We start from the raw sequence: 14,010 nt of genomic DNA on the forward strand, positions 1-14,010 counted from the left end.
CAATCGCAATTTCAGCACAAAAATATTTGGAGGGCAGTTCTACAGCGTATTGTGCGACTACAGAATAGGTGTGCGGACGATAGACCGGTTGCATAGTAAGGCAGAGGTGCCAAGTTCCGGAGGGCCATTATGCGGTCCATTTCTAGGACCGCAAAAGCGTTATGTGGTCCCATATGCGACTGCAAATCTGTGTCGGGCCTTCATTTTTTCAATTTTATAACTCGACCCCTATTTCAATTATCTAGCCTAAGGGTTTATTTTTGGGGGATTTCCTGACATTTTAGAGAGAGGAGAGAGTTATTGTAGAGAGAGGGAATGGAGGACTAAGGATTTCACTACTCTACTTTGACCAAACCTTGGAATTCCATCAAACAGAACTTGTTAGGACTTCAAAAAGGTAAGAATTTCTTCCCCCAATTCTTCAATTTTAGGTTTGGGGTTATTATGGGTGATGAGGGAAGATTTATCACATGCATGAGCTAATAGAGACTGTGGGGAGGTTTTTAGACCATCTTGGGTGGTTTTGTTCTTAAATTAGTTGAGGGAAAGGTCTGGTCATAATCACAACAGCCCTTGCCATGCGAATTCCTCTAATCGTGCTTATAATTCTCTCATCCTCTACAGATTGGCATCACTAGGAGTGTTGGGGAATTATTGTGGCACTATGAAAAGCTCTTTCAAGGTAATAAGGCTAAAATCTTCTCCTGGTATCGGAATTCCCGAATCCTTATAAAATTCTTTCATGTGTAGTTGAACTTGAAACGCTATTGATGTGAGGTATTCAAACAAGTAAAATTGATTCCCGGTTGGCATAATGTGTTAGAACTCTCGTGTATTAATGATTCTCTATTATTGACTTAATTATGTTATACCCCCTTTTTGTGAGAAGATCTTGTATGAAATTAATGTGATTAAACACTTATTTCTCATATGATGAGACCTTGTGAACTTACACTTGCTAAGGCCAAAGGTGCCAAATGGTTGATTTAAAAGGGAACTCTTTATTACAAACTATTATTGTTTTGGGAATCCGAAATGTGGCATTGTGAATACACCTCCACCCGCATACATTTGGGTAAGGCAGCGGGGCTGCTTTGCGTATAGCTGTGGTATTGTGAATACACCTCCACCCGCATACATCGGGGTGAGGCGGCAGGGCCTCTTTGTGCAAAGTTTGTGGCATTATGAATACACCTCCACCCACAAACATTGGGGTGAGGCGGCAAGGCCTCTTTGTGTAGAGTTTTTAGTATTGTGATTGCACCTCCACCTGCATACGTTGGGATGAGGCGGCAGGGCCGCTTTGTGTAAAGGTAGTTGTAGAGGATCCCCGACTTATGAATTTTTAAATATTGTTGAAAGCTCTTAATAAATTTTCTATGGCTTTAATGACTAACAAAACTTTTTATTGTTACCATGATTCATCATATTCATGTTGTATTTACAAGTCCTTGCATAGGTTTTTGGTTTTCGTACTAGTACTATTCGACATGTACTAACGTCTCTTTTGTCAGGGGCGCTGCATCGTTAATTGACGCAGGTGGTTCCATAGCAGGTGGTATTGATCAGTGATAGTAGCACACCCTCTCCTCAGCTGACTTGGTGAGCCCCACTTCATTTTGGGGTCATGTATCTCTTGGTCCATGTACATAGTGTTTTGAGGTATAGTCGGGGCCTTGTTGCCGGCACTTTCGTAGCACTCTTTTGTTTCTGTTAGAGGCTCCTTAGACATAGTGTGGGTTGTATCCTGTTTTGGGAAGGTTGAACTAAACTTGTTGCATTTGTATCATCTGTTTCACTTTAACTACGAATGTATAGTGTACTGTTTTGGAAACGTGTTAATGACGTAACTAATGGAAATAAACTGTTGTTATTCACATGACCTCTTACTGTCTAATTAATGAAATGAATTCTTATCTTTATTCATGGGTGAGTTGGGTATAAGGTATTGTACAGGCTTGCTCGGTCGAGGTATCTCAGTTAAGCGTCGGTCGCACTCACCGAGGTCGGGGCGTGACAAACTTGGTATCATATCCTAAGGTTTTAAAGTGTCCTAAGATGTTTCGGAGCCATGTCTAGTAGAATCCTTCTTACCGGTGTGTTGTCGATCACATCTATAATTAGGAGGCTACTTGGGAATAATGCCCTTCTTTGATGTTCTCGATCGTGCGATAAAGTTGATTGTAAGATTGTTCCTCCTTTTAGTCGTGTTTTACTCTAACTTTCAATACATAGCGCCTAGGAAGAAGGCAAGAACTGGCCAAGGAGCCAATGTCACCCCAGGAGTTGTAGTTGATTCGATATTTGATGATGTGGGTGAGCACCCAAGTGGTGAGGATATTCCCACAATTACTATACCGACTAAATCTACTATTCCTGTTCAGACTGCACCAGTTCCTACACCTACTGAGGGTGCAACGGTCCCTCCAACTGATATTCCAGTTCTACCTCAAGCTGCAGCTTCCGGTCCCGGTGTTTCTGATGGGGATCTTAGGGGAGCCATACAGATGTTGGCTTAGATAGTGGCCTCCTAGGCCCAGAGATCAAATGTTGCACCTACTTCTTCTAGTCAGTTAGGGGATTCCGCAAGTTCCATGGTGAATAGGTTTCTCCAGTTGGATCCTCCAGTGTTCACTTGTACTGATCCTAAGGAAGACCCCCTGGACTTCATTGATGAGATGCACAAGAATCTCCGAGATATGCGTGCTACTGAGACGGGGGGAGTGTAATTGGACTCCTACCACCTGAAAGTGGTGGCATATTCTTGGTTTGAGATGTGGGAGGAGTTCCGGCGAAGTGGAGTGAGTTCACCGATGCCTTTTGGATCATTTCTTGCCTGCCAAGACTAAGGCGGTCCGTGCCGCTGTGTTTGAGAGCCTGAAAGAGGGTAGCATATATGTATGGGAGTACTATATAGAATTCGCGTGCGTGTCCAAGCTTGTTATTCACAGGTTGCCCACTGTGGAGGCTAGAGTGCGCCAGTTAGTGCAGGGCCTTATCCCCTTTGTTATTAATGAGGCTGCTACGGCTGCCTTGAATTCTATTTTGAACTATGGGAAGATGGTGGCATTTTCTCAAGCTACAGAGGATCATAAACTGAAAAATAGAAGGGAGTGTGAGGGTAGCAGCAAAGCCCGGACCGCGGGCAACTTGGGTGGTTCTTTTGGTGGTGGTAGGTCGGCATTTAGGGGAGGGTCATCAAGGCCATCTCAGTTGTTAGCTCATTCTTCGATGAGTGCACCATCATCCGGACCCAACCAGGGCAATAGGGGACCCCATCAGCAGGGTCGTCCTAGAGGGAGATTCCAGCAGCAGCGGAGGCCCCCATGCCCTAAGTGTGGGAGGATGCACTTTGGGGTCTGCTTCATGGACCTACCTATATGCTACGGGTGCGGTGTGAGGGGTCACATTCAGAGGGATTGCCGCTCGTCCAGCCGGATCATGGGCAGAGGTGCGGTACAACCAGCTAGCTTTACAGCTACTACATCCACAACACCTCCTCTAGCTTGAGGCACCCCAGCACCCGCAAGGCGTGGTGCAGCTAGGGGTGGTTCCCAGAGTTCGGGAGGACCCAGCAGATTTTATACTATGCGGAGGCGTCGAGATTCAGAGGCTTCTCTAGATGTACTCATAGGTATATTGACTGTCCAATCCCATGATGTATATGCTCTTATTGATCCCAGTTCCACTTTTTCATATGTAACTCCTTATGTTACTATGGAATTTGGGATATAACCGGAACAGCTTTATGAGTCATTTTGTGTATCTACTCCAGTTGGTGAGTCTATTGTGGCCACGCGGGTTTATAGGGATTATTTTGTCAGGTTCATGGTGGGGACACCCGGGCCGATCTCATAGAATTGGGGATGGTTGATTTTGATGTAATAATGGGGATGAACTGCTTTATTCATGTTTTGCTAAGCTTGATTATCGAACCAGGACCATTAGGTTTGAATTTGCAAATGAGTCATTGATTGAATGGAAGGGGGAGGATGTGGTGCTGAAGGGTAGGTTTATATCTTAGCTTATGGCCATAAAGATGATTAACAAGGGGTGTATCTACCATTTGGTTTGGGTTATGGACACCGATGTTGAGGCACCCACAATTGAGTCTGTGCCTGTTGTGAATGAAATTTCGGAGGTCTTTTCGGATGAGCTCCCTCGGATCCTACCAAATAGGGAGATTGATTTTGGGGTTAATTTGATGTCAGGAATGCAACCTATGTCTATCCCACCCTACAGAATGGCACCGCCAGAATTGAAGGAACTAAAAGAACAATTGAAGGATTTGTTAGAGAAAGTTTTCATCCAGCCAAGTGTGTTGCCGTGGGGCGTACCAGTCCTTTTCGTAAGAAAGAAAGATGGTTCATTAAGGATGTTTTTCAACTATCGGCATCTCAACAAGGTTACAATCAAGAATAAATACCCACTGCCAAGGATAGATGACTTGTTTGACCAATTGCAAGGTGCTGAGTACTTCTCCAAGATCGATTTAAGATCCAGGTATCACCAATTGAAGATCAGGAAGCAAGATATTTCAAAAATAGCTTTCAAGATCCGGTATGGGCATTTTGAATTTCTGGTAATGTCTTTTGGGCTAACAAATGCCCCGGCAGCTTTCATGGATCTTATGAATCGAGTCTTCAAGCCTTTTTTGATTCATTCATAATAGTGTTTATTGACAATATCCTTGTATATTCCCGAAGTCGAGAGGACTCATCTCAAGGCAATTCTACAGGCTCTATATCAACATAAGTTATATGCGACATTTTCAAAATGTGATTTTTGGCTTGAATCTGTTACATTCTTGGGGCATGTCGTCTCTGGAGAAGAAATTAAGGTTGATCCTCAGAAGATTGAAGCTGTGAAGAATTGGCCTAGACCTACTACCCCAACAAAGATTCGCAGTTTCTTGGGCTTAGCTGGATATTACATGAAGTTTGTGGATCTCTACTCTTACCTCTATGTTGACTAAATTGACATAGAAGGCAGTTAAGTTCCAATGGTCAGATGCTTGTGAAAGAAGTTTCCAGGATTTGAAATCAAAATTAACTACGACACTGGTGTTGAACCTAACAGAGGGTATAGATGGGTTTGTGGTATATTGAAATGCTTAAAGAATTGGACTTAGGTGTGTATTAATGCAACATGGCAAGATGATATCTTACTCTTCTAGGCAACTCAAGAATCATGAGAAGAACTATCTAACACACGACTTGGAGCTTGCGGCGGTGGTATTTGCATTGAAGATTTGGCATCATTATCTATATGGGGTCCATGTGGATATATTCAAGGACCATAAGATTCTTTAATATATTTTCAAACAGAAGGAATTATATCTGAGGTAGAGAAGGTGACATGTATTACTCAAGGATTACAACATCGATATCCTATATTATTCGGGGAATGCTAATGTTGTGGCAGATGCTCTTATCCAGAAATCTATAGGTAGTTGGGGTCACTTGAAGGCATATCAAAGGTTGTTAGCCAAGGAGGTTCATCGTTTGGCTAGTTTGGGAGTACGTCTTGAGGATTCTAGTGAAAGAGGAGTGATTGTGCAAAAAAGGGTTTAATTATCGCTTGTTATAGAAGTCAAGGAAAAGCAATACAACGACCCATTGTTGGTACAATTGAAGGAGGGGATTCATAAACATAAAACCATGGCCTTTTCTCTTGGTATGGATGATGGTACCAAGGGCGACTATGTGTTCCAAACGTGGATGGTCTCCGGGAAAGAATCATGACCGAGGCTCACACTTCTAGGTATTTCGTGCACCCGGGTTCTACAAGATGTACCACGATCTTAAGGAAGTCTACTGCTGAAATGATATGAAGAGAAATGTAGCGGACTTTGTGGCAAGATGTCCAAATTGTCAGCAAGTGAAGGCCGAACACCAAAGGCCGGGTGGGTTGACACAGAACATAGAAATTCCATTGTGGAAATAGGAGATGATCAATATGGACTTTGTGGTAGTAATACCTCGCACTCCTCGCAAGTTTGACTCGATTTGGGTGATTGTGGATCGACTCATGAAATCAGCACACTTTTTAGCTATTAAAGCTACCGACACGGTGGAACAATATGCTCAGTTGTATATCAAGGAAATAGTCAGGTTGCACGGCACTCCAGTTTCTATTATCTCGGATAGAGGGGCATAGTTCATGGCTAATATTTGGAAGACGTTTCAGCAAGGTTTGGGTACTCAGGTGAATCTTAGTACAGCTTTTCACCCGCAGACTGACGGGCAAGCAGAACAGACTATTCATATGCTCGAGGATATGTTGCGCGCTTGTGTTCTTGACTTCAAAGGCATCTTGGATGATCATTTGTTGTTCATAGAATTAGCCTACAACAACAGTTATCATGCTAGTATCCAGATGGCACCATTTAAGGCTTTATATGGTAGGAGATATAGATCTCTCATTGGGTGGTTCGATATTGGGGGAGCGGAATTGATAGGATTGGACCTCGTGCATTAGGCTATGGAGAAGGTTAAGATCATTACAAAATGGTTGAAAACTACTCAGAGTCATTAAAAGTCCTATTCAAATGTGCGTCGCAGGGATTTGGAGTTCAAAAACGATGATTGGGTGTTCTTGAAGGTTTCCCCTGTGAAGGGTGTAATGCGGTTTGGTAAGAAAGGGAAATTGTATCTGAGGTATGTCGGACCATACAAAATCATTTAGAGTATTGGCCAGGTGGCTTACAGGCTACAACTACCTCCAGAGATGTCTTTAGTGCACCCGGTGTTTCATGTATCCGTGTGGAAGAAGGTGATTCGAGATCCATCGCCTATTATTCCGGTTGAGACTATTGAGGTTAATGAAGAGCTAACGTATGAAGAAATTCCAGTTGTCATTCTTGATAGGCAAGTTTGAAAGTTGAGAAACAAAGAAATTGCCTCCGTGAAAGTGTTATGGCGAAGCCAACAAGTCGAAGAGGCCACCTGGGAACCTGAGGAGGAGATGAGGAAGAAGTATCCAAATTTATTTGAATAGCTATGTAATTGTGTCCATGATGTTGAAAGTTAACTCTCTATAAACTATGTTTCCCATGTACGGCTTATGTAGAGGTTGCTCCTCCTTGGTAATGTAATGTTTAAAGGCATTATGGTCGGTGTTGTTTTACTATTGTTTTATATCGTTGTGTTGTGGTTATGTCTTGTTTGGAATGGTTTTGGGATTCGCAGGTGGATAGGCCCAGTTACGGGGGAAACTCTGGCGAAAACTTTGGAAATTTGGGGAGTTAGTCAAAATAATTAAAACGGTTGGTGTGTGTTATATCAGCTGAGTCACATTGTGTGATAAGAGTGAATTTTGACCCTCATTCAAGGACGAATGATCCTAAATCGGGGAGGATGTAAGTCACCGTAAAATTTTACCTAAAACATGGGGTTTTGTGGTGCCGAAATAGACTTAAGCATTGAGGATTGTAGAGATTGTTCGCGGCGAGCTTGCGAATTAAAGAAATTGTTAGGTTGAACAGTGCATTGGGGAGTCGAAGAAATGTTTTGGAATTGTGGGGCATTTCTACGGCCCATTCTACGGTCATAGAACTGATCTGCAAACCGCAAATCTACCGCAGACTGAGGCAGAAAATTTAGGCAAATACTGGGACCATTATGCGGCCGCATAATCTTTTTGCGGTCTGTATAACCCGTCACAGATTCAACAATAAAAAATATGGAGGGCAGTTTTGCAGCACATTGTGCGATCGCAGACCGGTCGCAGAGTGAGGCAGGGGTGCCCAATTCTGGAGGGCCATTATGCGGTCCATTTTGCGAACCGCAAAAGCATTATGTTGTCGCATATGCGACCGCAGATCTGTGTCGAGGCTTCATTTTTTCAATTTTATAACCCGACCCCTATTTCATTAATCTAGCCTAAGGGTTCATTTTTAGGGGATTACCTAACATTTTAAAGAGAGGAGAGAGCTATTCTAGAGAGAGGGAAGGGATGACTAAAGATTTCACTACTCTACTTTGATCAAACCTTGGAATTCCATAAAAGGGAACTTGCTAGGGCTTCAAAAAGGTAAGAATTTCTTCCCCCAATTCTTCAATTTTGGGTTTAGGTTGATTATGGGTGATGAGGGGAGATATCACATGCGTGAGCTATTAAAGACCGTGGGGAGGTTGTTGGACCATCTTGGGTGGTTTTGTTCTTACATTAGTTGAGGGAAAGGTCGGGTCATAATCGTAACAGCCTTTGCCATGCAAATTCCTCTAATCGTGCTTATAATTCTCTCATCCTTTATAGATTGGCATCGTTAGGAGTGTTGGGGCATTATTGTGGCACTACTAAAAGCTCTTTCGAGGTATGACGGCTAAACTCTTCTCCTGGTATCAGAATTCCCGAATCCTTATAAAATCCTATCATGTGTAGTCGAACTTGAAATGCTATTGATGTAAGGTATTCAAACTAGTAAAATTGATTCCCGATTGGCATAACGTGTTAGAACCCTCGTGTGTTAATGATTCTCTATTATTGACTTAATTATGTTATACCCCGTCTTTGGGAGAAGATCTTGTATGAAATCAATATGATTAAACAGTTATTTCTCATATGATGAGACCTTGTTAACTTACACTTGCTAAGGCCAAAGGTGCCAAATGGTTGATTTAAAAGGGAACTCTTTTGTATAAACTATTATTGTTTTGGGAATCGTAAATATGGCATTGTGAATACACCTCCACCCGCATACATTGGGGTAAGGCGATGGGGCCGCTATGCGTAGAATGATGGTATTATGAATACACCTCCACCCGCATACATCAGGGTGAGGCGGCAGTAACGCTTTGTCTAAAGTTTGTGGCATTGTGAATACACCTTCACCCGCATACATTGGGGTGAGGCGGCAGGGCCGCTTTGTGTAGTGTTTCTGATATTGTGATTGCACCTCCACTCGCATACGTTGGGATGAGGCGGCAGGACCTCTTTGTGTAAAGGTAGTTGTAGAGGATCCCCGACTTATGAATTTATAAATGTTGTTGAAAGCTCTTAATAAATTTGCTATGGCTTTAACGGCTAACAAAGCCTTTTATTGTTACTATGATTCATTATATTCATGTTGTATTTCCAAGTCCTTGCATAGGTGTTTGGTTTTCATATTAGTATTATTCGACATGTACTAACGTCTATTTTACTGGAGGCACTACATCTTTAATGGATACAGGTGGTTCCATAGCAGGTGGTATTGATCAGTGATAGAAGCACACCCTCTCCTCAGCTGACTTGGTGAGCTCCACTTCATTTCGGGGTCATGTATCTCTTGTTCCATGTAAATAGTGTTTTGTGGTATAGCCAAGGCCTTGTCGCCAGCACTATCATAGCACTCTTTTGTTTTTGTTAGAGGCTCTGTAGACATAGTGTGGGTTATATCCTATTTTGGGAAGGTTGAACTAAACTTGTTGTAATTATATAATTTGTCCCACTTTAACTACGAATGTATAGTGTACTGTTTTGGAAACTTTTTAATGACGTAACTAATGGAAATAAACTAATGTTATTTACATGACCTCTTACTGTCTAATTAATGAATTGAATTCTTCTCTTTATTAATAGGTGAGTTGGGTAGAAGATATTGTACATGCTTGCTCGGCCAGGGTATCTCGGTTGAGCGCCGGTCACGCTCCCCGAGGTCGGGGTGTGACAAGATGCTATGGTTAGCATCTGTAGAAATTTGTAGGACTTGAAGCATGAGCTAAAGGACCTAAATCAGTATATGGCTTTGTATGCACAAATACTGAATCAAACTAGGCAAAAACTAGAGGTTGTACAAACTATCATACTCATTCAACCTTTTTACCAAAGCTTATTTGACCAGAAGAAGGAACTGGTTGCTCAGATTGACAAATTGAGTAACATTAAAGAACAAGTTCTCACACAGAAATCCACGGCAAGTTGGATTATATGTGGTGACACTAACTCCAAGTACTTTCATGCATAATGAAAGATCAGACAAAGCAAAAACCCAATCACATCTGTATATACAGACACAGGTCTCAAGCTCACCGACCCTACACTTATATTCTTCACAAGGCCAATGGGAAACTACAGTGGGATATTATATGTCCAAATTCAGAAGTTATCAATAAGGGACCATGCTTGAATATGGATCAGAAAACTACATTGGTACAGCCTGTGACAACAGAAGAGATGGACATAGCCATCAAAGGCATGCCAGCAGACAAAGCTTCAGGGATTAATAGATATCCTATAGAGTTTTTCACTAAGAACTGGGACCTAATGAAGAAGGAGGTTTATGCTGCAGTACAAAGCTTCTTTAAAACAGGGAAACTTCTGAGAAAGGTGAATTGCACAGCTATTACACTGATACCTAAATTTAGCTCACCATCTCAGGTCAAAGATTATAGACCTATTGCTTGTTGTACTACCTTGTACAATATTATTGCCAAGGTTTTACAATTGAGAATCAAGATGGTGATTGGCAATCTAATAAGGCACTCACAGTCTTCTTTTATAGAAGGAAGAAGTATCATTAACAACATACTTTTCAACCATGAGTTATTCAAAGGGTACAACAGAAAGGGTGTATCTCCTAGATGTGTTATGAAAGTATATTTAAGAATGGCCTACGATACTATAGATCGGAGGTTTTGAGAATAATGCTTAGTGATCATGGGTTCCCTTTCAAATTCATTGAATGGATTATGGAATGTGTTACAACTATCTCATATTCCTCAATGAGTGGAGGTCTTACAAAACAATTCCAAGGAAAAAGAAGGATCAGACAAGGGGATCCCATGTCTCCCTACCTCTATGTCATTACTATGGAGTACCTGGAAAGAGAAGTGATGCAACTGGTAGAGAATGGAGACTTCAATTTCCACCTAAGATGCAGGAAACTAGGCATAATCCATATTTGTTTTGCTGATGATTTACTTATGTTCTGTAGAGCAGACATTGAATCCATAATACTTCTTCAAGGGGTCTTTCAAAGATTTTCTACAGCTTTTGGGCTACAAGCAAAAATTGATAAAAGCTCTATCTATCTGGCTGGGGTTGATGCACATGAAAAATAAGCTATCTTGAATCTGCTGGGTTTGAAAAAGGTACTCTTCCTATCATATATCTGGGAGTTCCATTGTCCTCTAAAAAGTTAATTGTTCATCAATGCCTACCCCTAATTGAGAAGATCACAGCAAGAATCAGTTGTTGGTCTACAAGGCTGCTTTTTTACTCTGGCGGATTACAACTTAACAACTCAGTGATGTTTGGTATTGACACCTATTGGGCACAAATATTTATCCTTCCCAAAAAGGTTATGAAGATGATTGAAACAGTGTGCAGATCATTCTTGTGGACTAGTGAGGCATCCATTACAAAAAAAGCACTGGTATCCTAGAAAAATGATTTTATGCCCCAAACTTCAGGTGGACTAAATGTCATAAACTTGTGCACCTGAAACAAAGCTGATGTAATCAAACAATTATAGGCTATTGCAATTAAAAAATAATAATTGTGGATAAAATAGGTAAATAACTACTACATCAAAAAATAGTACTTGGAGCACATGCCTACACGTACGGCTGCAACTTGGGTGATCAGAAAAATCTTAGAGACTAGAGAGACCCTGTAGAGTCAATCCATGCAGGGCACCTTGATTGATAGACTGAGCATATTGCAAGTACACGATCAATATTCGATTAAGCAGGCCTACCTCATGATGATGCCTCAGTATCCAAAGGTCCCTTGGAAGAGCATAGTCTTACAGACAAACATCCACCCCATATTCAAATTCATCTTATGGCTGGCTGCACATGGAAGACTAGCCACAATAGATAGACTATATAAAATAGGAGTGCAAGTGCGTCAAGATTGTGCATTCTTCAAAGAAACTACTGAAACACTTGAGCATCTATTCTTTGAATTCTCACTAACAGGGAGAGTATAGAGCAGACTACTAGTGTGGCTAGGCATGAAAAGGAACATAACTGGCTGGAAAGAGGAGCTTAGTTGGGCATGTCGAATGGCTAGATAGAAGACAGGGCATGGTTCCATTGCTAGCTATGGGTTTGCTATGCTTGTTTACAATATATGGAGGGAAAGGAACATGATTAGATTCAAGCGGGGCACTTTTGAGGAACACAAAATCTGCAGATAGATTGTCCTTCATGTGCACACTAGAGGAAAAAGATATACATCATGGCAGCACACATTACACAGCTGAGATAGATTTGCTTATATTCTTTGTATGTAATGTATTGTGCATCTTCTGTTTCTAGTATTACGCACAATTCCTAGATTTGTAGTAGGCATGGATGAAAATTTGTAATCTATGACTAGAATTATATTCAGGAAAGTAGTTGGTCAGCAACTACTTGGAATTGTACAAATATATTTTTGATTAATAAAAATTTGACTTTAATAAAAAAATACTTCTAGGGGGTCCTTAGAATTGCCCTACCACTCAGCCACGAAAGTTTCTAGTTTATCCATTCTACACTCAAGTTTGTCAGCATCGATCCCCATTCTTCTTGTTCATGCGAGGAGACCCAATGCCTCATTCTTTTGTTGTGACTCCTGATCATATTGCTAACACCCAAGAAATAGCCAACTGTGGCCTCTCGTTGAAAGAAGCGCTTTGTGGCCCATATTTGGAGTAACAGGTTACAGCCTTTGAAGAAATCGTACCCCCGGGAACATGTACACTCGGGAGGCCCAATTCAGCCACATGTAAAAACAACGGAGAAGAAATCATTAGATATATGGCCCAATATAATATTTAAACACAAGTAACATCAATATAGGCCAAGACAAAACTGTAACAATCATTAGTAATTAGGAATGCAAATGAAATTAATGTGAAGTCAAACAGAGTAAAGCAATTTATAGTGAAACCTTTACTTTCATTCAACACTAAGACTAAAGATATTAGCAAATGTTAGTAATTAAAGGCTTAAGGTAAAATTCCATTTATGGCCAAGACAGCCTTTGGATCCCTGGCACTTCAAAGATCACAACGGTCTCAGGGACCCCGATCAGTGCTTGTGTGAGGTAGAGTATCTCAACCACAAACTAAATTTTACTCCTAAATATCCTTAACCACTCACACTTACTCTTCCCTATAGGTTTAAATGCCAATAAGTCACTCATTGTAAATTCCAGTACAACTGTAATAACAACACACATAGAGATGTACATTTCTCACAGCAACTATACAAAATATCATTATGACTTAAGACAGCTAATCAAATTATTATAACCATAATCCCAGACACATAAGTATGATGCATTGTGGATATTTTCAATATGATCAAGTGTGCTCAAAGAAACCAGTTACAGGCACACATAGGGGAAAAGAGCACTAACAGGTTACTTTAGAAACACAGACAACTAAATCATATAACTTAAGAGTGGAAGGTACATAGTTCAAAAATCTCAAGTCATGATCACATTATCTTAACAGCCTGTGTTCAAGAATTTATCCCTAGACTAAGTCTTAAACTTGTATTAGATATACAAGTTAATATCTTCAACTGGAATCTTTAAAAGGGTGTTAACAGAGATGCAAGTTAACATGTCAATTTCATTCTAAGCAAATGACATGATTACTTCCTTCTAAAAGCTCTTAACTTCATATTCATACCAACCTCATTGGGGATTAAAGCATACTATTATACTCAAATAGAACAAGTAATAGAAGAAGATTAATCTTAGATTCATAAGTCAAGCCTAATTCATTTAGGTAAGCTTGGTGAAGTTCGGGGATAATGAAGGTGTATACATGAACATGAACCGCAGGCGGAGTTGTTCAAGAAGAAGATAAGTGTTGTGTATCCAAGGGAGCACATACATAGGACATTTTAATAGGGTTACAACATCACAAAGACGGTTGACTCAAAATATCAGTATCACTATGCATAAGTTCCAGAAAAGACACTGAAAAGCATTGTATTAAAAATCTGTTATACAGGTTAAGTATGGGAACTTAGTCATGATGAAGATTAATTTTAACACTCTAACACAACAGATGAAACTCAAACA

The 14,010-nt window shown here is 40.8% G+C and overlaps 1 protein-coding gene across 1 annotated transcript; it reads left to right on the forward strand.

Annotated features, from left to right (window-relative positions):
• Nucleotides 1-10,628: 10,628 nt before the first annotated feature.
• Nucleotides 10,629-11,045, forward strand: LOC138908921 (uncharacterized). The gene has a single exon (XM_070199683.1). The coding sequence runs from the start codon at nt 10,629-10,631 to the stop codon at nt 11,043-11,045; it is 417 nt and encodes a 138-aa protein (XP_070055784.1).
• The last annotated feature ends 2,965 nt before the right edge of the window (nt 11,046-14,010 follow it).

This window comes from Nicotiana tomentosiformis, chromosome 1, assembly GCF_000390325.3.
Source record: "Nicotiana tomentosiformis chromosome 1, ASM39032v3, whole genome shotgun sequence".
NCBI lineage: Eukaryota > Viridiplantae > Streptophyta > Magnoliopsida > Solanales > Solanaceae > Nicotiana > Nicotiana tomentosiformis.

Coding starts and splice junctions, on each gene's coding strand:
- LOC138908921 (XM_070199683.1), top strand. CDS start 10,629: ATGCTTAGTGATCATGGGTTCCCTTTCAAATTCATTGAATGGATTATG.